The 20,260-nt window shown below is 37.8% G+C and overlaps 1 protein-coding gene across 1 annotated transcript in view; it reads right to left on the bottom strand.

Moving 5' to 3' along the window:
* Positions 1-14,251, bottom strand: part of LOC137290780 (protein turtle homolog A-like) — a 328,654-nt gene extending 314,403 nt beyond the window's left edge. Inside the window, exon 1 of the mRNA XM_067821905.1 lies at positions 14,050-14,251. Within this exon, the coding sequence (XP_067678006.1) occupies positions 14,050-14,107 (58 nt within the window). The 5' untranslated portion in view covers positions 14,108-14,251. The remainder of the gene's footprint in view (positions 1-14,049) is intronic.
* Positions 14,252-20,260: the final 6,009 nt, after the last annotated feature.

Genomic DNA, 20,260 nt, shown 5'->3' on the forward strand with positions numbered 1-20,260 from the left:
GATTTGGTTGATGCATGTAATCGTAATCCTATTGCATAGCTCATGACCTTAGTCACTGTATTGTCTGGTTCAGACTGTTTAAAGAATGCTGTCACGTAGAGGGAGGATTGTTGACAACCAGACTCTTACTCCCTTTAACAATTTCAGTCAAACTCTCCAGTTGAGAGTTTTTTCGTGGTGAGTGTTTTTTCTTGGACCTGAAGCAAAACTCACTCTATGCCTGATAAGGACAAGCCTGCATTTTAATTGGTGTAAATCAAGGCGATCACCTGCCATTGTCATACAAAGTCCCTTCAGGCCCAAATTGGTTGTCACATGTCAGCAATGCTCACTGCTTACGTCTCATTAACGGCCCATGATACTGTCCAACAACAAGCAAGGAAGGACTCTGAGAATGTCGCATGACATTAGTTGTCCTTCCAGTACAATTACTTGAGATGTCCTCACAATTACTGAACACTTTAAAAGGAAGTCCTGCACTATGATGTTAATATGATTCATAATGGCCAACAGGGCCAAACCACCATGATGCGTTCTATGTTGATTAATGCTGACACATGAGAAATATTTGCCAGAAATTGTAGTAAAATGGTCATTACACACTGTGACCATGCCCATCATGCCAGACTTGTATCATACAACATCGCTATGACAGACTTACCAACCCTGGCCTAACCAGGATCAGTTTTGAGGAAAGCCCCATTATTGGAAGAGCTTGGCTCAGGTGTATTGAGAGTCCACACTGTGGCTGCAACTCAACATCAGCCCAAAGATTCAATTTCTCGAACCAGAGTCGGCCACATGAGTCCCTCTTACCTCCTTTTGTAATACTAATAGATGCCACCAAGTGAAGAAATGAGATTCCTGAAATTTCAACTATACTTTGGTGAGAGATTGATATTCTTGGATTTCTTGAACAATGCTTGCAGTAACCAGGGCATGCCGTGTAACATGAAGTTAAAGACATACATGAAACCAAATGCTGTTGGAGAAAATATGAGGATCCTGTTCTGAGAAGGAGTGAGTGAGCATGTATTTTCTTCATCCCTTTCAGCAATATTCCAGCAGCATCATGGGCGGGGACACCAGAATTTCCCCACTGCCCCCACATGGAAATCAATCCAGGGCTTTAGCATGAGTGACTGCTTTAACCACTTGGCTAACCCACCGCCCCAACCAGTAGTAGTAGTAGTAGCAGCAGCAGCAGCAGCAGCAGTAGTAGTAGCAGCAGCAGTAGTGGCAGCAGCAGCAGAAGTAGTAGCAACAGCAGCAGCAGCAGCAGCAGCAGCAACAGCAGTAGTAGTAACAGCAGCAGTAGAAGCAGCAGTAGTAGCAGCAGTAGTAGTAGCAGCAGCAGCAGTAGTTGTAGTAGCAGTAGCAGCAACAGCAGCAGTAGCAGCTATAATAGTAACTATATTAGCAGTATTAGCTGCAGTAGTGGTAGTAGTAGTAGTAGTACACATCGTCGTCGTCCTATCAGTAGCAGTAGTGGCAGCATCAGCAGCAGTAGAAAAACGTTGACTCATTCCACTTGATTGCTCTTTCAGAAAGCACAGTTGCCACGGACCTATTCAGACCAAACCTCCATTGTGGATTATACAAAGAAGTCACGTTCAGCATCAGGTGAAATAACAAACCCGCAGAACAAGGTGCCAAGGTGAAACTGTAGAACCATGCACTGATGCATTGTGAGTCTTGTGATGCTTCCCTTCTGTAACAATATGCATGACACCTACATGAAGTCATGCAGTACCTTGTTTACGCTTGAGTTGGATAATGATTCATTATTCAAAGGTGAATACGTAAATTATTCTGGCACACGATACTGCAGGCAGATAATCCTATTCCAACTGAGTGAGTGAGTGAGTGTAGCTTTTTGCCAATTTTTCCAACATCGTCACAGACGGGGGTGCCATAATTAGGCTTTAAACACTGTAACCATGTGAGGAATCAAACCCTGGTCGTCAGTGTAAAACAGGCGAAGGCTTTAACCACGTGGCTACTCTACCACATCACTCAGATGTAGTAACTAATTGTTAATCTTAACCACCTTAAAATATGACAGTCCACTAAATTCATAGCTGTACTGGTAGTCGCTCCTGAATTGTTCTAGCTACTTTCGAAACTTGATGCTATGAGGGTATTAGGGGCTGAGGGTTATTTTCCTAATGCAACATCATCTGCGAGACCATCTCATGATACCTGAGGCATATGAAAGGTCTGTGTCCATATTTATCAAATATAAAGTATGTCAAACTCTCCTTCAATTCTTGGGCATGACCCCTAAGCAATAGCAAAACTATGATTTCACCTGTGATCCTCTAATTTCTATCATATCTGTGACAAGTTGTTAGGAAATTCATTTAATTATCCAAGATACATTATATTTTAGTTGTATGAGGGTTCAACAGAGGCACCAGCGCTGGTCTCAACATCAACGTCCATTACACCATGAGTATTCTCTTCCCTGACAGTTTCAACGCAACACTGACGTATCATATGATAGAACTGTGTCTAGTTTGACATTTGAATGTTATTATGTCATACATGATTATTGATATAGCTATCACCCTTGCAAGACTGATACAGAACAGACTGGCATGAACTTGGCGCTCACTTAACCATCGACTAAAACAGGAAGATGCAAATACATTTCTCTGATAGCTTGGAATATAATTGCCATTGTAACACACACACACCAAAAAAAGTCAATTCTCATAATGAGATATTTATACGTCTTCAAGGTTCCTAACATGCATGTGAATAAATTGTTTTTGGTACCTTTTTATAAGAATATGAGATGAAAATGTAGCAAGTTATTCATACCTCTATCTTGGGCCCAGCCCTGTGTATTAACTTTGAGATTAGTTGTCCGATATTGTCTCCTTTAATGACAGTTAGGAATCATGAATATTTGTGGAATTCGTTTGTCTTAAGTGATGATGGAGCACACATTAGCAAAAATACATCGTTCAAATATTCATCAAACTAAATTTTGTTTTCACAATGCAGTACCTGCACAAAACCATTGAAGGTCCCGGTTAGAACCGATCTCCAACAACCCATGCTTGTGTGCACCTGTGAAGATCCAGGTTAGAACTGGTCTTCAATATCCCATTCTTGTCATAAGAGGGGACTAACAGGATGGGGTGGTCAGGCTCACTCTCTTGGTTGGCACTGTTGATCACTGGATTATCTGGTTTAGACTTGATTATTCACAGACTGGCTCATTCATAGAAAACACATGAACACCCTTTCTGCGTCTGTCAACTTGACCTGATAGAGTGATAACATCTTGTATTGGTCTTTCCTTCAAACTTCTAGATAAACAGATATAATAATTTATATACTTCTAATAATGATTTAAAACTACATTAATACTTTACCATGCATGTGTTGGAATGCTCTAACTTACATGGAGGGAGTGACATAAATGAGTGGGTTTCACATTATGTTTAGCAATATTCCAGTAATATCAGACTTCAGCATGATGAGAGGATGATTTAACCATTAGTCAACCCACTGCCTGTAACAGTGTTGTCAGACTAACAAATTTCACACTGTAAACTTTAATGACACCTGCACACAACACCCTTCCCCACCCACATACCCCTACATGAAGCTTATTTCTGATGTCCCCAGTCATGACATTTTGCTAGAGGGGCACACATGCATGCACGCACACACACATGCACGCAACCCAATACTGACAACACCTTCATTTTGAAGCTAAAGCAACACCGTCACACCTTTGGTAATAACTTCACAACTCACAAACATTTCATTTCAAAATCCATAAAATATCTTAATTAACCATAATGAAAACACTTTTCTTCCAGCAAAAAATTAATTAGCATGAACAACAAAATCAATTTACATACCAGTACGTACTGTTGGATAAGTATAAATACAGTTTAATAAAAATCAGCATAAGAATGAGGGTCTTTCAAGTGTACCCTCTCTCTTTCATCCCCCCCCACACACACACCTTTTATACCATTATCATATTTCATTTTTGATAAGTAATATTTTTATCTATATTTTTCAAATTACCAACTGAGCGTCAGTTTCAGTTTACATGAGCAGTTAAGCAACACATACTTATCAAATTTCATTTTCATTTGTTATAGAATATTAGGATCAACAAATGTTGGAGTGTATTTGATAACATATATCATAAATATCAAATTTCATTTAATAGTTTCATGAGTCAGTATATTTTACAATATTAATGTTATGATCTGAACAAAGTTTTGAACATGAGTTGGAACACCGGTATTAGACCAGATATATTTGAGCATTATTAGGACATATCATTTGAGATATTTATAAATCTCAGAAAAATTACTATTTTTTATGTACATTACCAATGTTATTACATTTTTTTAAAGATCCTAATTGTATACCTTCTACAATATATATGATGTTATCACAGAATAATTTTCACATTTTGTTTAATTTTTTCATGAATCAGCATATTTTTCCTGTAGAGTATTACTTCAATATGTTCATAAGAGCTGTGAAGATCCGAGTTAGAACAGGTTTTCTGGCACATCACAACATGGCTACACACAACCCATGTGTAGTAACAGACATCATCGTATGAACTGCATACATCGATGCTCATGCTATTGATCACAGGACTGTCTAGAAAAGACTCCATTTTTGACAGATCGCTACTATATTGCTGGAATATCGCTGAGAACAGACTTGAACAACGAACAGTACATCTGAACAGTCGTTTGATGAAACTAATTCATCAGTCCCCTTATCAAGAGTAATCCCATCAATGACTGGTCCACAATCAACCAATCTATTGAGTGGCTGGTTTCTCTCCGGGTCACATGACCCTGTATCAGTAACCCAGTTACTAAGGACTTTGTTTCAGCATCAATCAAAAAATTTAAGCACAGCAAGCTCAACAGTCATCTAAATTCTAGTATACCATCATTTCTACAATTTTGGTCCTCATGCCAAATGCATTTTTTACTAGATGTTATTAAAATAATAGTGTTTTTTTGTGGAGCTCTAGACTTCATGCACTAGCACATGTTCAAAGCGCTAGAACTTTTATTCCTATCTGATCATTTTTACCCCAGATAACCCAAGCTGCCTGTGAGGCGCAAGAAGGTTATGTGATAGTCACGTAGCTTATCCCACCAGGTACCCAGTTTTCTGCTGGGTGAACAAAGACAGTTTTGAACAAACTCACTTGCCTTAGGTGAGATCACATGCATCCCATGTGTTTCTTGGTGGGGTAGGACTGAAGTCCTAGAAACTCTCAAGCTGCCATGTTCTCTATACATCTTGAAGACTGTTATCAAAATTGCCAGATATGTCCGGAAATGGACTGTTCATTGAAGGTTGACTTTGTATGGGACAAAAGTGAAAAGAAACCCCATCTAACCTGATACATGAACGGAGAAATAAAAAACTAGAATAGAAATAGAAAATACATTCAATTCAAATAATTGTAATAAACGCATAGATAATACATAAATTAATAGACAATAACAAAAAGATGACGCAAAGAGAACTTCATTACTGTTTCATTATACAATATCTACAATTATTGAAAAAATATGTAACATAAATATATATTTAATTCAAATGATTGCAATAAATACATAGATAATAGATAGATAAATAAATAATAGTATAAAAATCACGAGAATAATGACTCGGAAATGGCCCTGTGTTGAAATGCATGGGTGCTGCGTGTATACATTATTTACAGGTCTTGTCAGTTTCATTCAATTATTGAACACAACAGCACATCAAAGTGGATAATAAATTGAACATTCTATCATTATATTCCCGATGAGCTGTTAGACTCTTTGTCGCCATTCATGGGCCAGTGCAAGTCAGACCAGCACAATGTTTTCAAAAGCTTGTGAATAATTTGTTAATATTGTTGATACACCATTACTAAACAACATCACAACATCTATCTGTTCTGACAAGACATCAAACTGTAATAACCATTAGGTTCATGATATAATCAGTTCAGCTGTTATTATAGTATAGTTCTGTTTTATTGATAAGGTCCCAGTTTCTAAATATTGATATTGCCAGGCATTGAAATATAGTTGTTTTATCAGCAATACCTCACTACTCAATGCAAATTGTTCAAATGACACCAGTATTATAGAATTATAAGTAGAAAATCATGGGGAGTTGAATAAAAGGTCATTAATTCATATTGTTCTCATAAGATTTTTATCAAGTCAAGTCATGTCAAAGCATTTTCCAAAAGAAACATGCAAAATTTTGAAAACCAAACTTTGTTATTACAAATGACATACTTCAATAATTGTCATCATATGATGTTGTGAACATCAATACCATAAATAATCATCAGTAATCATCATCAGTAATCATTAGTAATCATCATCAGTAATCATTAGTAATCATCAGTAACACCATCATCATCATCATCATCATCATCGTCATCATCATCATCATCATCATCATCATCATCATCATCTTTCACTGTGTGAGTTCCTCTGAGATAAAGGAGTCATTCATCCATACAATGTTATCCCTCTACCCTGATTATATTTTAGATGTGAAATTATATTAACTTGAACACTTTTTTCCTGTACCCCAGTTTCTGATAATACACAAAAAAATGCCTGAGCCATCCTGACATTAACACCACTACAAAACATGGAACTGTGCGAGCCCATAAACACAATATAAATATTCTAGTGACAAGAAACACACGCAAACACATCTCATAATCCACATCAGCCTCTGTGATTAACAATTCAACAACTTGGATCCCCAAACATCCTGCCGTAGTAATGCCACCCAAGTAATGCTCCCACTTTCGTTAATTACAGGGTGATTGCATCCTGATCAGCTGCGGGACCCACATAGGGCTTCCTTCCCGGTCTAGCCCCGGCTTCCGTGCGGCCGGCTGGTCAGCCAGCAATATACCATTCCACTATTCTTCCACTTTATGCGTCAACGCAACAACCACAATGCTACCCCAATATCCAGATAATACTGGTATGATACGGTTCGTATTGTGATACAGTACTTTTATATCATTGGTTCATATTCTTTCCCCTTTCACAGGTCAATCACAGCCATGTACAACCTGTTTCCAAACTTCTGACAGCAAATATTTAAGTGCGCTTTACCTCTTAGCAATATTGCATGAATGGGTTGCACACATTGCATCAATCCCAGTGTTACAGCATAGATCAAACCGAAGGCAAGTTCATGACAAGTGAACACATTACCCACTTGGCTGCCCCAGCTACACATAGTAAGGGAGAATAGAGACTAACGCTAACTCCCAGAATATACATAATTTTTACAGTAACAAATAAACCCATTTAAATTGAAGTCCCAGTGAGTTGGGAGACTCCTTAACACTGGAAATTTAGACTTGTTTCGTTTAAAAAATTAGCATTGCAGGGAAGTCAATGCATTAGGTAAAATAATGTGGTTCAGGGACTGGGAGACCGACTAGGGAGAACAAAATTAGCTTTCTGGCACTGTCCAGATTCTATTTACAGCATACGAGGAAATACTACAGAATATGCATAAACTGGTTCTTGAACACTTCCTGTTCTTCACATGTTTGTCATTTCTACAGCTTTAGGTTACATATAGTATGCATTGCAATACATGACTTGTAAATCAGTGTAATGCATCTTGGGAGTTGTACACTATTCAAATTCTATATACTCAGTCTATAACAGTCTATATTCCCAGCAGAGACAATTCTGAGGTTCCACACAATAGTGTATAATATTCTATATTCCCGGCAGGAAACTTCATCCAGAAACTTCTTTCCCAACAACTGCCCATATGTTTTCATTGTTCAGACACAGAATAAAGTTAAAGTTCACAGAGCTTAAATCTCTTCATCAACAATATCCAAGTCAACATAATCCTCACTGCATCCAGTACCAGACATCTTGGGGTCGTTGTTGCCAGGTGGTCTTCAGATATATAAGAGGTTAAATTTTTAGCATTAGACTTCTGACAAGGTCCCTGCATACTGTAGTGCAAACACTGACACAGCACATCACAAACCCACAAGCTTTATTTGAAACAAAAATAGTTTGGCCTTTCAAATCTGCAAAGGTAATTTATTCAAATTTCTCTCAGATCAAAATGAAACTATTTTCTTTATATACTGTCATAAGAGACCCACCATCTGATTTTCCCTAAGCCATCCTGTCATCAACTGTAAAAAGTAATTGCATCGTTAGCAAATCAGGCATGGTTATTGCACAGCTTCATAAAGATGAATATGAAAACTGATACAATATAAATGTGTATCATCAAAAGTGTAGCGCTATCATGTATCACATAACATAGGTAAATATGTTAGTCATTGATGTATCATTGACACCTCATGGGAGGTTGATACTGGTTCATTACATGTTAAATGACCCCTAATTCCATACTTCAGAACGGTATAGCATTTCAAAGAATAAGAAAAATTTCAAACATTCTTTGGTTTTGCCGTTGTATTTTCAAGGGAGTGATTGGGTAGCCTAATGGTTAAAGCGTTCACTTGTCACACCAAAGATCCAGGTTTGATTGCCATACATGGATACGTGTGAAGCCCTGCTGTGATATTGCTGGAATATTGCTAAAGGCAGCATAACAATTAAGCTAATAACTTATTATTATTTCAAGTGTGTAATTCAGGCATGAGGAAGTGTCATCTTTAACCATGGCATTTCAAACCTTCTAACAAAAGATTAAAGGAATTTTAACAAAGAGAAATAAACTATTTTCTGCCATTTCTGCACTTTCTTTCCGGTTTCTATTACAAACTTAGTTGATAGTTATATTCAGTTAATTCATCAGATGAAATAATAAAATATGAAATCTCCAACTTGTTGATATGAAACCAAAACCAATCAATCACTGATAAAATTAATGAATAAATCAAAACATGATCAGTGCTGATCAAATTAGATTAAATTGGTGTCAAAGATGTCAGATTTGAAAAATTAATTAACTTGAAAATGACACATATTCTCTGTGTAAGTACAATATTTCATGAGTGGCCAACAGATTGAGGGAGTAAGCAAAAACTGGTGACTGAAAGACTTGAATGAAACAAGCCCATAGTGTCACAAGGAGAGGCAATAGTGCCCCTTTAACACTGTTTCATAACAAATATCAAGACTAACTGTCAAATACAGCAGGTGTGTAAGCATGGTTTCACCCCACTTTTAGCAATATTGCAGCAAGGTTATGGCAAGGGGCATCAGAAATGGGCTTCACACATTGTACCCATGTGAAGAATCAAACCTGGACCTCCATTCCTGATTGAGTGGACGCTATAACCACTACACTAACCCCACCTCCCCCTAAAACAGGTGTCTATTCCATAGACAGTCACAATGACTCACATTGTACATACATACTATAAAACTTAATATGCAGACCATATATGTGTTGCATTATAACTTTGGTAGATAATAGGGCTGGGTTGATGATAAAAAATATTGTTGTTAGGAAAAACAATGAATATTGTGTTATCAATAATCATGGACACAAACCTTTGTGACAAAAGAAAATTCAAATGAACTGACACAATACACAAAGTTAAGACTAAATGAATGGTCTGCTTCTAATTCATGGTCGGGACGTTGTTTCATTCGCAATCCATGCATAAACATGTCACCATTGACCAAAAGAAGTGAAACATATTCATTTCTTTCAGACATTTTCTACATTCTTGCTCAAAGTTACCTCTCAGATTCTTATCAATAATCTATTGATATTTTGTTAATGATTATCAATCTCTATACACTTTATCAATAACTAGCCCTAGTATGTAGTGTAAACAGCTTGTTACTCCACAGGTTTCACACGGATACCACTACATACATTGTGCTTATACGCCAGATGGTCTGACTAGCATATTGCACTCTGCAGGAATCTACACTATACCCTGCTAAGGCTGGAAACAGAGGCAACAACTATATACTGTGTTTAAACATGTGGAACAACTAGCATGTGTCTCTCTGCAGGTATCAACACTATACTCCGCAGGGGTTCCAAGCAAATTACTTTTATTGGTTCATAAAGGCTCAATGGCCAATTATGAATATTCAGATTGCAACAATTTCATAGTGTTGATTTTTTTCTTCATGTTTTGGTCACAATGTGAAGCACAGTAGGCTGCATAACAATTAAACAACTAGTGAGTGAGTTTGGTTTTATGCCCCTTTTAGCGATATTCCATCAATATCACAGAATATTGCAACAATACTAAATTCATAACAGAAAGTCAATTTCAATAAAATAAATTTTTAAACCATTTATTTGGATTTTATTCATCAGTGCTATTTAAACAATTGGAAAAAATGAAATTTTATTGGTTTTTTTCCAATTTAACATAAAATACAGTTTACAGATCAGTAAACTAAGTAATAAAAAGGTGAGGCCTTAGGACTCAAGTGCAGGTGTGAATTCCTCCAGCGTATTGTGTTTGATTATTAAAGTACAGTTGGAAAAAGTACAAAAAAAATTTTTTTTCACATTTATCTCTGCAATTTATGTTGTTGATATGTACGTGAAAGTGTAAAAAATCTGTGAAACTCTGACTAACTACTGTTCCAGTGGTTGGGATGTAGGACACGTGATAGAAGGACTTTACTAACAAGTGATTAGTGCAGAAATGAGTAATGCGGATTCTTTCAAAGTACAAAGTGACTTATTTGGAACAGACCATGGCTTTATGCAAATGAGTGTGCGACAATATTGTATTACAAAGGACACTTTTTAAATGCACATTTTGAAATTTGACTTTGCTGCAGTATAAACGATAGCTGACGTAAAAAGTAGTAACTTTCATGCTGAAACTATTATAGATGTAGTTACCATGGAATCTGACTATCACTATGAAAAGAAACAGGTAGCAAGGTTCATTTCAAAAGCAAAACCAGGACAGGTGTTGCAGACGATGGTTGGGGTTGGGCTCAGGGAATAAGATATCAGCTAATATAATATAATCATTTAGAGGAATTAAACTGTGTAAGTACATAACAGTTTACACATAATATCCTGTCCTGTCCATCTTCAGGTGGTCATGCCACCTATTTATTTTGATTCATTTAATACAATGCTTTTCTGTGGGTATCAGGTACCATACTCTTTAATATATCTCACCAAAAACTATAAGAAAGAAAGACACATGAGATGTTAATCAATATATGAGACCTAGTCAACACACAAGAAAAAGCAAACAAATATCTTTGAGATGGCCCCTTGTGCCCCTAGTGCATGCAGTGCATGCATTTCATGCAAGGTGAACTGACAGTCCTTTGTAATACCTGGCTGAGCAACCTAACCGCAATCTATAGTCTGATCTGTTCCTTTCAACAGCTAGTTGAAGTTTTTTTGCACGATTTTAGGAGTAAACATGCTTTTCTGGATAACCTCTTAAGCATGCCACTGAATGCCCAGTTAGGCCAAAGTGAGTTATTTTGACATATCCTATTTGCAGTGCTGTGACTTTAGGGGATTCAGAATAACAGCCTAAAAACATTTTTCGACAGTACTTTAATAGTAATAATACCTTAGCACAGGAATGTGTTGTCTTAAAAACTCCTTATCACTGTGTCTTGATCAACTTTACTGTCATCATGAAATTCCTTTTCTATGCTAAAATAAATGCATCTTCCTCGTCTGTCTAGGAACATATTTCAAATCTGCCACAAGTGAGATTAGTTTTTAACATCACACTCAGCAATATTCCAGCTGTATGGAGGCAGTCTGTAAATAACCAGGACTGGACCAGACAATCCAGTGATCACATGAGCAATGATCTAACATTTGGGAACTGATGACACATGTCAATCAAGTCCAACACCCCATCCCATTAGTTGCCTCTTATGACAGGCATGAATTCATGCACACAGAACCAGTTATGAGGTTTGTTTGTTTATTTATCACCACATCAAGCAATATTCCAGCTCTATGTTGGCTGTCTGTAAGTAGTCATATCCAGACCAGACAATCCAGTGATTGATATCAATACATTTGGGATAAAATGACATGCCAGTCAAGTTTGCAAGTCTGATCATCCAATCTTGCTCACCACCAACCAGTATTATGACAAGGCATGATTTGCTGGAGACAAATTCTAAACAGGATCTTCAAGGAAGAGATTGTCTAACACAGATACATGTGGTATATGTATCGGTATAGCACTCAATTGCTTAATAGTGTTATAGGTGTTTTTTTCCCTAAAACATCTAGCGCCTCAAGATGACCACTAATCTGGATCTAATGGTCAGAACAACACACAAAAAATGCAACTGGACTCACAAAAACAAAGACAACAACGTCAAATGATATGGACTTGTAATTAAACCGCTTTCACAGTCCACGATGACTTTAACGTTTAAGTTTGGCCAATCAATGCTACTTTCCAAAATACCATCATTACTCATAAATATCCCTATCCTACCATGTCCGCAAGATTGTATCTCACTGCAATTATCTGCTCTGTACCTCTCCTCGTTTTTTCATGTAAATGTTTAAAAAGCTACCTGATGATATAAAGTTCATAAATGATGAAGCAGTCTAATGGAAATGTTTTAGGTTAAAATTTATGAGGAACTTAGTTACTAAAAACATATTTACTGACTTGAAGTAATTTCAAGACATATTTTCCATCCCATGTGATGATAAACTCTTTGTCTTGTACCATCAAGCCCCAGGATTTTACAAAAGGTAAATGAATATAATATTAAATTGTGATGGAAAATATATCTTATGTGTATCATTTTGATTGTGTTTGCACAAAAGTGTATTTTAAGAGTTTTGCTTTGTTCCATTAATAATAAATGTCAGATCAATCCTGACATTAAGCAGCTTTGTTGAACTTTCGGTAATCATGAAAATCTGTAAAACAGATAATTGAAGATTTTTCAGTTTTCGTTTAACAGGTAACAAATGATATCATCAAAATGTGCAAAAACAGTTTGAAAAAGGTTTTGGTTTGTATTCCATTGAGGATAATTTATGTGATCACCTCAGTTTTAAAATGACCTTTCAGGATAATGGCGATGTTAGCTGTTAAATTTTTAAAGTTTAAATAATAAATGACTTTTTAAAAAAAGATAATTTCTGTGAAGCATAGATAGTAAAACTGCTGATATATGAAAAAAAACTGCTCAATATGAAAAAATAAAACATATATTTTTTCAGGTGAGATACACTTTACATTAGATACTCAAGGAAATAGAAAATCTTGTAGGCTATCACAAAACCCCTTTTCGTTTGAATTTTTCCATGGTGTTTTCCTGAGTGACAAAAAGTACCTAAGACAATATCATTTGTTGCCAGGAACACTGTAAAACAACATAGTTATTTGACAGCGAATTGTATCTTCTTTAAGAAAAACATCTGCGATTTTGAACCAACTTCGTTTCGAAGCGGCTGCTGTGACGCGAGGCACAGGTAACTGAAGTTTGAGAGAGTTGCATGATCTGAAAACAGAGACATCTCTAGAATTGATCTATTTCTTGTTTCTCAGCGGCAACCGTCGATACACTAATCTTTACGCCGGCACGAATGATAGAAGAAAGAAACTTTTGGAACCTTGCCAGCTTAGACAAACGTGTGACTGAGCAGTTAGCTTTGCGTTAGTCAGAAGAAATCATGTACTGTTAGTGTCCCGAAGATAATACCAAGGAGAAGACGACTACAGCAGTGGTATATGAAATTATCTCTTGTCGAAATCCGGAGCTGATATTTGTAAGAAACGTCGTACGTCAGCTTGCCGACAAACAATCCTGAGTGACAACTACTGTAAACAAACGCCTGTAAGCCCCACGTGTTACGTGAAGTTTGACAAGCGCTCCGCCGCTTGGTTCACGGCGCAGATACCGTTACTCACGAAGAAATAGCTGCACTGTCGACTCGTCAACAGTGCAATATGAATGAAGCAAATATATAATCAAGCACAGTTATCTAAATTGCCAATCGACTCACAGCGCATTGCATATCTTGTCCGGCAACTCTAGAAGAAACTCTAAAGAAAGTGTGTTTACTTACCAAAAATGACTAAAGCGATTCCAGTTAGAAAAACACATGGTATCAGGCCGAAATTCATGACAGTATCCACTCCGCTACTGCTAAGAATTCTCCATGCGATTGTCACAACACTTTCTATGCTTATTAAGTTCCTAGCTTCGAATTTGTGCACAGCCAATTCAGTGGTACAATATGAATCAATGCATGCATCCTTCTCTGTAGACAGTACGCGGCTGTTTGATCTCAACCAGCCAATCAAAACTGGCGTACCTTCAGATTCTAACCAATCAAATCGTACATGGGAACAAAAGAATGAAACACTTTGACAAGGTCAGAGGTTGCTTGGCGCGCGTGCACCTGTTGATTTGTGCCCTCTGTTGGCGATGATAGGAACTAACTAGAGAAATCGATAAATACTGCTTCCTTTACAACTAATAATACAGCTCTGAAGGAACCTCAAACGAAACTACTACACTACGCGATCACACGCAGCTAAGATGTATCTTCAGTTTCAGCATTACTATGGGTTCTACGAAAACCACGATGCACATATGCATGTAATTAATTATATAATATTAGTCTTACGTTACCAGGCAAGACTTTATAAGTAAGACTGATAATTCTTTGGAATAATCGGAGAATGAGCATTTTAAACAGATTTTGAAACGATCGATTTGTAAAATTATGCAGCATTGCATAAGTAATTATAATTTTGTATAATGAATAATAGTCATGTTTTAATTCGTCTTTGAAAACAACGGTCAGCCTTTAAATATATAACGCTCAATTTGTAGACCCACTCCAGTCAGTGGTATTTCATATCTGGTGTTTCGTCTTCGCGAAATCAACAGCTCGAAATGGATATTGAATTGAGCTGATGCTAAAATCATTTTTTTATTCCCCGACATCTTTCTCTTAACATTTCAGCGTTTGGTTTCGGTCCGGTACAGCATTTACCACGTGTCATTAATCTGGTGATTTTGTTTGGGTCATGATCGGTGGTGCGTTAACACCACGTGATAATTGGTTAATCAACACGTAGCGTATTGCCCGATTCGCCGTGTCGTTGCTTTGAGTTAGCGAATGAGTTTAGTTTTACGCAACTTTTTTACGTCAATTTTTAGCAAAATTCCAGCAATATCACGGCGGGGAACACCAGAAGTGGGCTTCACACATGGAGACTGCAAGCCGTTGAGGACAGAGCGGTCAGGTTTGGGGCACCGTTGGTCCGGCGGGAGACGCTGTCCGTTATGTCAAACGCTGGTGTAACTGTTTACATGCTTCCCTTACGCTGCTGGGAGAGTTCTGAGTGCGACATTCAACAACATCTAAATATATAAAGGTGCTCCCCTCACTACTGTTCTACTACGCGGGGCGGTTGGGTAGCCAGTGATTAAAGCGTTGGTTCGTCATGCCGAAGATCCAGGTTCGATTCTGGTGTCCCCCGAATATTGTTGTAATATTGCTAAAAGTGACTAAAACACTTACTCCCTCAACTTTCCATGTCATTGCTAACGTTTCCCCATGCTTGTTTCCCAACAACTACTCTCACCTGCACATACTTGATCCGTGTAACTCAATCAAACACTGTGAGTGGAGAAGCTTTTAATCGTGTTTTATCACGATCCAAGGTTTTGTAGCACGGAGAGAAGAACGCAGCTCTCGATGAGGCGCAAACTGACTATAGTGAGTCAGAGGGCCGATGAGTGTGAGGCTCAGTAAAGTTAGTTAGTGAGTTACACGCACATTAATTCATTCGGAACTGTGAAAACACACATATTCCAAGACGGAATATGTGTGACATTTTAGTAAAGGTTTCCCAGCCACGAAAGCAGATTTTACTTTTGTTTCAATGAATTTAGATTATTTCAGGAGGCATATTGTGACGTATGTTGCTTTTTTGGGTGTGGGGGGTGGGGATGGGGGGATTGTTTTTTGTCTTCAAAATACGTATTTGTTTTAAATGCATGACGACCCCATTAATATGTTCCCAACGTCTTATATACTTTGCGTCCAACACGCTTTAACGGGTTACACGTTCGTTATACAAGATTGACGTACAGGGATTTAACGTTCAGGGGGTCGTTGTTGTGCAAAGCGACCTTAGTGCTAAGGCCATCGTAAGTCCCATACTTTAACATAGACTTACGAGTGGCGAGTATTTAAGGCTGCACAGCAAGTTTTGTACAACGGTACCGAGGTTTATAACAAGCGTGTCTAACATTCCCTGAACCGTATTGTTCCCTCTGTCTAGCCCCTATATAAAATAGAAACGAAACAAGCCTGGATTTCCCCTTGGTTAGGCTGAATCTCCCATCTTACTGGGGCTCCTTTCCAATTTGAAAGGAATTGTTTGTTTCTATCAACATCATATATTTTCAGAGACTGGGCATTAGTTTATAAGAAGGTGTATTCACGTCTGGGGGCGGTGGGGTAGCCATGGAGTTCGCCCGTCACACACAAGACCCGGGTTCGACTCCTGGACTGCTGGGATTTTACTAAAACCATAATCACCCACTTCGCGTCAGGGGCGTGTAATTATCCCTGTTTCTAGATAAAACTGTTAAAAATTAAAATACATTTAACACATCCGTGTTTCCAACCTACCTCGCGATAACGTTTTAACGGTTATAATCAAACATCCCATGACCGCCTTCTGTATAGACTGTCTAACAGTCTCTGAAACTGTTATTCTCCCTTCCGCCCAGCACCTTCTGCAATGCTAAAGATCTATTATTTGTTTCTATAAACATTATGAGATTAAGAGACCTAGCTTTTCACATAGACAATGAAACAGATATATGAGTGTAGACTTCATCTCTGTGAGTGTAGACTTCATTTCTGTGAGTGTAGACTTCATCTCTGTGAGTGTAGACTTCATCTCTTCATCATAATAATGTAATGACCCTACCTAACCACCCTTAATGAAACTAGAATAACACTGACCTCATGGCTATTAATAGATATGTTTCTGACTGACAATACTGAGTATAGTCTGTTTCAAAATGTTATACCTGTTGACAGTAAAGCATTCATTACTATAAATACGGAATATTATACCTGGAATGCAAAGTGATTGTTATACAATTATGAATAACTATACAAATGTGAAGTAATATCACTGCAATTGCAATAAACTGTTAATATACAAACATTCATAAAATTGCTAAATGAGTTAAAACTAATATGTACATAATTGTAAAAATACAATATCAAATATCGGCCACAAGTGTAGACTTCATCTCGTCATGACTGGAATAATGGCGATGTGACGTAATGCCCAAATCAACTCAATCCATTACAAATAATTAACCGGGTTTGTGAAGGGGTTTGTCACCTCTAACAGACCAAATAGTCAATATTTACATGAAAAAGGCGCCAATCAACAATCATTCCCCACGGGGGTGAATCTAACAATGTAGTCATTCCACTCTCACTAGTGTACTCAGAATAGTCAAGCTCAGTTAGCGTCCGATATTTGTTATATAATAGAACAGAACAGAATGTTTTGACCTGGTACACGTGCTTATATGTTTCGGACGTGCATAGCTTCAAATGTTGCGGCTATTGTTTAGTGTGTGCACGTGTGGGCCGCACACACGTGCGCGTGTGTGCGTTTCAAGCCGCACTCAGTAATATCCCAGCTATATGGCGGCAGTCTGTAGGTAAAGATAAATAATATCAGCATCGATCTGCCTACTTAGAAACCGATGACGTGTGTCAAGAAAGTCATCGAACCTGACCACCCGATCCTGTCAGACGCCTCTCACAAGCACGGGTTGCTGAAGGCCAATTCTGACACGGATCCCCATTCGTTTTATTTTTTTGTTTTTCTTTGTCCGTCTTTGATTGTTCATGAATGTGACAGCAGGAAGCTGTCACCCGTTCCAATCCTCCAAAGGCGGTGGGGGAGCCTAGTTTCTATGTCCAAGATCAAGGTCATCTGACGTCTGACAACTTGAAAAGACTTGAAAATGTTGTTTTTCTCCACAAAACTGGAAATGATGACCCAGACGTGTTTAGCGCTTAATAATTTCCAAACATAATTCTCTAGCAATGTGCAGATATTGTAATGTGTGTGACACATTGTTATAATACAAAAATCTCGCCTGAATATCTATACCGTATTCTGCTTATTTATTTAAATTTGAAATAACCTATACATTGTTTTGCAAGGTGGTTTACTTTAGTACCAGATAACGCAGTCCTACTGTGCCAGTCATAGCGCTAACGCTGCTTTAAACAACGGGGCCCAGGTCGTATGTGCCTCTGAGAATCTGGAGTTATTAACTTTGTTTTAGCCCTATCACACATACAGCTTCTTGTATCGTTACTTGCTTGACAACGATACAAGAAGCTGTGTCGAAACGTCACTCCACCTGATTAAAGAAGTTGCTCATCCATAAAGTTTTCACCCATGTCCTTTTCTCCAACTTCTAAACATGCCTCTCAAAGAAGAAATACCCTGACTTTAGATCAAGTGATTCATTGCAAGGCTCAGAACTTATCAGTCAGCCCTGTCTACTGCTCTACCTCAACTTAAAGTCCTGTAAACAAAACAAGAAAGTAAATGACCGTGGGCGTTTGTCCAACCCGACTCCTCCAGATCTGTGACGTGAAATTAGTTGTACGGAATATACGAGGTTACCGGCTTCTGTATATCACAGAATCGGCAAATGCATTTACGATATCCTGCTCTGATTACATCAAACCCTTGCTTTTTTTGTCGGAGTTGTGGGGGTCGGACAAGTTCGGGGAATTTTAATCACGATGCTTTATGGCCTATGTAAACTGATTTTACAAACGTAAAAACAGCTATAAACACTGATGAGAGCGGTTGAAACATTGCAAGAAAGCTCGGCGCATTAGCGCCACCGGAAGTGTTTCTTCTTTCACCAGGTGCGTGTGTTGGGTGAAAGAACAAGTTCAGTATTGGTGAGTGAGTGAGTGAGTTAATGTTTAACGTCACATCGGCAATATCTCAGCCATATCGTGACGAGAACATTTAAATTAAATATATGCATATGGAAAAATCTGTCAACGGAGGACAGTAAAACAACTAGCATATCACAGTTTTAAGTAAAACTAGTATGGAAAGTTAAAACTAATAGCACTATTTAGACAATACATAATACAAACAGACTATAGATCGCCAACAACTGAAGGTAGATCACCACACTAGGGACCATGGGGACTTACAGTACCTTTGCTACATGCATGGACCCTAGTTGGATTTACATCATCCCCTCAGCTGCTGGCGATTGTACGAAAGGTTAGCCAAAATTAAAACAACATGAATACTACGATTAAAAACCTGGCAGACTTAAATTTACTGTGAATGTTTGTGGACTTACGTACCCTCTCAGGAGGACAATAATTTTACAATACTTCAACCCCCTTTGAGGGTACAGCCACCAACAATTCAAGTTACTAATTCAAACTACCAATCATTAAAATACATCTATTTACAGAAACATACTATTCAAAATTCACCCAAAAAATCAATTTCTTTTAAAAAACCTATAATAAAATGAGAATTAACGCTGGTAAAAAGATCCTTCATTGTTTTAACTGTAAAATATTTATCCCTTGTGATGGAGAATTCAACACAGTCAAGCAGAATATGCTTGACCGTGACTCTCTCATCACAAGGGATGCAAAATCGAGGATCCTCACCTTTCAACAGGTATGCATGAGTATATCTAGTATGGCCAACACGACATCGTCGTAGTATGACCTCTTCAAATCTGGATTGACAGCCCAAGTGGGTATAACCAATGTAAGGTTTTATCTCATGTAATTTATTTATACCCACTTGGGTGTCCCACTTCTTTTGCATCAGATCACGGATGTAAGATCTAATGGTGGCTTTGTAATCACTGTAGGGAATAAGAAGCGGTGTCACAGATTTGTTGAGTGCTGCCTTGGCAGCAAGATCGGCCATTGTGTTCCCTGAAATGCCTACATGGCTGGGTAACCAACAGAAGACGATGTCGTATTGGCCAGTAGCAAGATTATTATACAATTCAATAATGTCAATTAAAAGTGGATGTTTACATGATAAATTTTTAATCGCCTGGAGACAAGAAAGAGAGTCTGAATAGATTATATATTGTTTACGTTTATGGTGTCTTTGAATATATTTGAAAGCTGTTAATATGGCGTTAGCTTCAGCTGTAAAAATAGAACTACTAACTGGTAATCTAGAAGATATTGTTCTGGATCCAATGAC

Source organism: Haliotis asinina, chromosome 1 (genome assembly GCF_037392515.1).
Source record: "Haliotis asinina isolate JCU_RB_2024 chromosome 1, JCU_Hal_asi_v2, whole genome shotgun sequence".
NCBI classification, from domain to species: Eukaryota; Metazoa; Mollusca; class Gastropoda; order Lepetellida; family Haliotidae; genus Haliotis; species Haliotis asinina.